Source organism: Diachasma alloeum, unplaced genomic scaffold (assembly GCF_001412515.2).
Source record: "Diachasma alloeum isolate Michigan unplaced genomic scaffold, Dall2.0 Dall_scaffold_00210, whole genome shotgun sequence".
Taxonomy (NCBI): domain Eukaryota; kingdom Metazoa; phylum Arthropoda; class Insecta; order Hymenoptera; family Braconidae; genus Diachasma; species Diachasma alloeum.
The window spans coordinates 163,770-169,641 of NW_021680375.1; the positions used below are offsets into that span (position 1 = coordinate 163,770).

At 34.5% G+C, this 5,872-nt stretch overlaps 1 protein-coding gene across 3 annotated transcripts in view; it reads left to right on the top strand.

The window, feature by feature from the left end:
• LOC107036652 (rho guanine nucleotide exchange factor 10) overlaps positions 1-5,872 on the top strand; it is a 47,742-nt gene that overhangs the window by 17,818 nt on the left and 24,052 nt on the right. Inside the window, exon 1 of one of the 3 annotated variants that reach the window (XM_015254759.1) lies at positions 357-435. The exons of the other annotated variants lie outside the window; for them this stretch is intronic. Coding sequence (XP_015110245.1) covers positions 399-435 — 37 coding nt within the window. The 5' untranslated portion in view covers positions 357-398. Of the gene's footprint in view, positions 1-356; positions 436-5,872 lie in introns of those variants that run through there. 3 annotated transcript variants of the gene reach the window in all.

A 5,872-nucleotide genomic window follows, 5' to 3' on the forward strand; every position in this document is an offset into this window, starting at 1 on the left:
AACCCCCCCCAAACCACCCCCCTAAACAACCGCCAAAAACACCTCAAAAAAATGAGGAAAAAAACTAAAAAATAAAAAAAAAACTCCACATTTTTTTAAAACTCTGTTGATGTGACCAGTGAGTGTTATTTACATTCAATTGTGCCTGAAAAATTGTGATTTTAGTGACAAAAAAATCCCGACAATTTTTTTTATCAAAAAAAAATCTCAAAATTTGAGGGAAAAAAAAATTCCTGTTTTTAGTTTTTGTTGTTTAAATATTTTTGTGCATTTTTGAAAATCATTCTGTGTGTGAATATGTGCAGCCTCCTCCAGGACCATTAGGAGGAGGCTGACCCGTATTGCCCCCTCTCCCTCCCTCCCCCCCCCTTCCCCCGAATGAATATTGGATTATAAAAATGGAGGAGATGCAGAACGGCGTTGTTTTGATAAAATGTAAGTTTTGTAATGGAATGAATTTCGAATTTACTGAGGAATGGTACTGGTGGCAGTGGAAAGCTGGTGAAATTGCGATGAAAATGGCACCAGGTAGACCGCTTTTCCACGATCAGTTCCTGAGAAAATAGCGATCGAGTGAAATCTCCGTCGAGAGTTTGTCGGAGTATCCGGGTACCGGAGGGGTCACAATAGAATGATTTTTTTTATGAATTGATTGGAAATATTCCCGAGTTAGAATGGTACCAGGAGAGAAATAGCTGCGGGCATTAGTGCGGGAGAGATACGGGCAAAAATGACGATTGAGTGTTGAAAGGTCATGGAAACAATTTCTCTTTATCTCGTGGAGTGTTTTCTAATTCGGCGTTGTGGATTATAATTAGAGTATTTTGGAGGTGAAAATAGAGGAGTTGGGCGCGATGGGGGGAGGGGCGGGGGAGGGAGATGGTGGAGAGTTGGTTTCTGAAATGCCCGAAGAAGGGAGAAAGATAAAGGAAAGGGAATGACACCCATGGTGATTTCAAACTAGACGCTGCAGTGTTGCCAGACGTATTGTGAGGATAAACCAATGGGTTCGTGGCACTGGGGAAGCTTGTGGCACATGCTGGGTCGGGAGTTCTTCGTGTGCAGGTTTTGAATTTTTTGCCTCCGAGTGGAAGCTTTGTAATCGCTCGTATTTAAGGATATTCAAGTATTTTTTACAGTTTGGTACAGACCACACTATAGATTCAACTATTTTCAATCATCAAATTCGTCAATCAAATTGCGTGAGAAAAATTTGAAAAAAATCGTGAATATTCAGTGTCATTCAAATTTCATTTTGCACGGAATTATTATTTTTTAAACATTCGTCGTTTATAAATAAATAATTAAAATTGTTTAAACTTTCGAAAACTTTTTTTTTAGGCATGAAGTCGATTTATGGTAAAATTGTGAATATGAATAAATTTGTTACGATTCCGAACAAATGATTTTTATGGTAGAAAATTGATTGTTTACAAATTATTTATAGAAAAGGCTCATAATTTTCAAAAATTCCAACTTTTTAATTATTTCATTAATCTTCCTCGAAAAGCAAATTTTCGAAGATTCAAATTCAAGATTCAAATTCAGACCTGCAAAGTTTAAATAATAAAATCTTTGCAAAATGTCCGGAAACTTAGGGTCAAATGGGGCTCAAATGAAAGCTGTGAGGCTCGGCTACAAAAGTAGAAAAGCATTTCACCGGAGAAAAAATAGCCAAAATACTTGGATATCCTTAAGGATATTCAAGTATTTTTAACGATTTGGTACAGACCACACCATACATTCAACTATTTTCAATCATCAAATTCGTCAATCAAATTGCGTGAGAAAAATTTGAAAAAAATCGTGAATATTCAGTGTCATTCAAATTTCATTTTGCACGGAATTATTATTTTTTAAACATTCGTCGTTTATAAATAAATAATTAAAATTGTTTAAACTTTCGAAAACTTTTTTTAGGCATGAAATCGATTTATGGTAAAATTGTGAATATGAATAAATTTGTTACGATTCCGAATAAATGATTTTTATGGTAGAAAATTTTCAAAAATTTTCTTGGTAAATTTTTTTGGCTCATAATTTTTAAAAATTGCAACTTTTTAATTTTCATCAATCTTCTTCCAAAAGTAAATTTTCTAAAATTTCTTCAGATTTTTATGTTTTTTAACAGTTCAATATCAAGATTCAAATTCAGACCTGCAAAGTTTAAATAATAAAATCTTTGTAAAATGTCCGGAAACTTAGGGTCAAATGGGGCTCAAATGAAAGCTGTGAGGCTCGACTACAAAAGTAGAAGAGCATTTCACCGGAGAAAAAATAGCCAAAGTACTTGGATATTCTTAAGGATATTCAAGTATTTTTAACGATTTGGTACAGCCCGCACTATAGATTCAACGAATATTGACGATTTAAAAAAAATTATCTCGCACAATTTAATTGGCAAATTTGATGATTGATAATGATGATAAATGATGATAATCCGGACATTTCAATTGATGGTAGTTCTATGAAATATAAAAATAGAAGAAGAGAATAGGGAATAGAAAATAGAGGTGAAAGATTATTCAATCCTTCGGTTTCCAAATTATTTATAGAAAAGGCTCATAATTTTCACAAATTGCAACGTTTTAATTATTTCATCAAATCCTTTAATAATAATCTTCGAAGAAAGAGAGAAGATCGAGAAAATAATTTAAGGATATCCAAGTGGGGGTTTTCTTTCTTTGATGGGATCTTCAATCTTTTTCGGCTTTTCCTCTCTCCCAATTTCCGTAGATACAGGATAGGATAATTATTTATTTCTCGCAGAGGCCAATAACTATCTCATCATTATTTATTTCCGATAACCAAACCAAGAAAATGAATTGAAATTCCGCGAGATAGGAAATTCATCCAGAATTATCATTGAAATGATTTCTTCAAGTCACCAAAGTTGGGCGTCAAGTGTCTGTCTTTTTTTGGTGATGATGGATGAGTAACGGTTGTCGATGGGCTCAATGTTCGAGTGACAGTGATTCTGGGATTTAAAATGGACGTGGTCGAGGCCTCGATGACGATTTACACTAAAATTAGACGGTACTAGGAACTTTCTTGAGGAATGTAAAAACTTCCTTTCCTTATCGAAACGTGACGCCGCAAATATCAGAGCTAGGAGAATAAATCTCGCATGAAGAATGTTTGTCTTGGCACTAAGTACTTTTTTTGTGCTCAACAAGTGTGTCTATCTCTAGTGTCTATACAGTTATTCATAATAGAATACAATTTTATTCAAATTTCACTGATAAATGTCTTTGTAGATATGGAAGATATACAAAGTGTTGAATACAAAAAAATTTCGTTCCTCCAATTCCCGGAGAATTACTTTCGATTTGATATTCTGTCTCAATTATTATTAGTAGGTAGGGTAAACAGGCCAGTAGCTGGACGATTAAGGAAATGTTGAACTTCATTAAAGGATTTAAAATCGATGAAGTAGCTGAATGAATAAAAAATGAGTTTTAGACCTGACAGAATATATGAATTAGGAAAAATAATTTGAAGTGGAAAAAATGAAGAGAAGAATAATTAAATGAGGGAAAAGTGGAATATCGTCCAAATCCCCAATAACTGGACACTAGGGCCAGTAGATGGACGGTGGATGGCCAATACATGGACGCTCTGGAGGAATATAGGATTTTCATCCAGTTTATACAAACATGTGAATTTTGTTTTATTGAATGTGAAGAAATACAAGGCCCAACAGATTCTTAATCTTCGGGATGTGATTCTACTCCTGAAAATATTGTGCTATTTCCCACATCTGACTCTTTCGGAAGAGAACTTCTTTTTTTTTCTCCACGACAATTTGTCACTGATGCTTAGCAAATTGCAGCGCCACGCCACCCAGCACTGTATCTCCCGAATATTTAATTTGTTTTCTCGCTGTAATGTTGATATTTCGAAAAAAAAACTTCACATGATTATACATAAGTGTTATTATTGATAATGATGATAATCCGTAGTTTTCATTCTATTATTTATAGAATATTTAATAAAAGGTGAAGTCATTCAGGTATTGGCCCGAGTCCAGCTATTGGCCTGTCCACCCTATTTCGATACAATACAACTTCACGAAAGTCTCATCTTTCATAGACAGGATTCATGTTAAGGATAACAAAGTTTCTTATGGATTCAGCTATTTTCAATCATCAAATTTATCAATCAAGACAAATGCGTGAGAAAATTTTGAAAAAAACATGAATATTTGGCGTTATTTAAATTACATTTTGCGGAGATTAATTATTTTCTTAAACATTCTTAAACATTTTCTCCTATCAGAGGATGCCCCTTGAGCCCCCGAAAAATCCTAAGCAACGTTGAATGACCCACCACCAACTCCTATCTCCATCGCACCGTGAATCGTCCACCGGAAGTGCTCGACTCCGTCCGAAGGACGTCATTGTGCCCGCATGATTGAACCTCCGCTCGTACCAAATAAACGGTTCAATCATTGTGCCCCGTCGTCACCAAACGACTCCACAAAATAAAAAAAAACAGCACCATTTAATCAACCCCGCGGGGAAAATGAATTAGTCTGTCCCACTGAACCCATTCACCAGATCAATCCCCAATTAATAAATGAATAATTAATCCAGCGTATGCATTATTCAGTCAAATTGTGTGGAAATTTAATTCTATTTTGCGGGAATAATTCAGCTCACCTGTTCTATTCTCTATTTTCTTCCACTCCATTCCTTCCTCTATTCTTTATTCCCTCCAAAGAGAGGAAAAAAAAATCCCACATTTTTTTTTCTCTTTACTAGAACAGGTCGCGCGCTTTCAGTGCACCGTCGATAGGTTATTCTAGTGTAGATTTTCAAAAAATGAATCCGTTTCGTATGAATTTTATTCTTTTCAATTTTTTTAGTAGAGTGAAAAATAAAATAATGAGAACAATTTTCAGATTGTTAATCGCACATTTTATGTTACATTACATTTAATATTACATTTTATATATATTATAATATATTATATTTATATTATATATACATTTATAAACCAGAATAATAATTTATATACCAGAAATTTGAAATGAAGAAATGGCTAGGAGACGGATAGCTCAGTTGGAAGAACACCCGATGCATAATCGCAAGGTCCCGGGTTCAAATCCCGGTCTGGACTATCAATTTTTTCAGTAAAAATTTTCTTTCATCCAATCATTTCTTATGACGTCAGAAAGATGTGGAACGCTATGTAAATTCCCTCCTTAATATAAGATATATTAAGAATATATAATATAATATATAATATATATAATATATAATATATATAATAATATATAATATTGTATTATATAATATATAATATAATATATAATATAATATAATATATAATATATAATATATATATAACTATATATTGTATTATATAATACAATTGTGATGACAAAAAAACGTTTCAGTGGATTTCTTTATAGTGGATCTTCTCTCTCTCTCTCTCTCTCTCTCTCTCTCTCTCTCTCTCTCTTTCTGTACCACCTACTCCACCTTTCCCCGAGCTCTTTCTGACGCTCGTGACCCCGTTGCGTGCACCACCCGCCTGTTGCGCCCGAATACATGTAGTACGCAACCTGCGAAGGGCGCGGGGGAAGGGGAATCTCATTTTTATTCTTTTATTATTTTTTGTCAGGAGGTTTTGTTCCCAGTACAGTACATGCGCACACGCGTTATGTTCATTTTTTTTATTCACCCGATACGAGGTTTTTATTCTCCTCTATTCCTTTATTGGGGACGAGCGATAGCTGACTAAGCGAACACCCGGAAACCCTTTGTGTTTGGACATCGATGGGAATTAATATTGATTTTTTTTCTCCGTTATTTGTTTATTTTTAGGGGGCTAGGGGGGTGGGGTGTAGGTGGGGTCGGGGGATTTT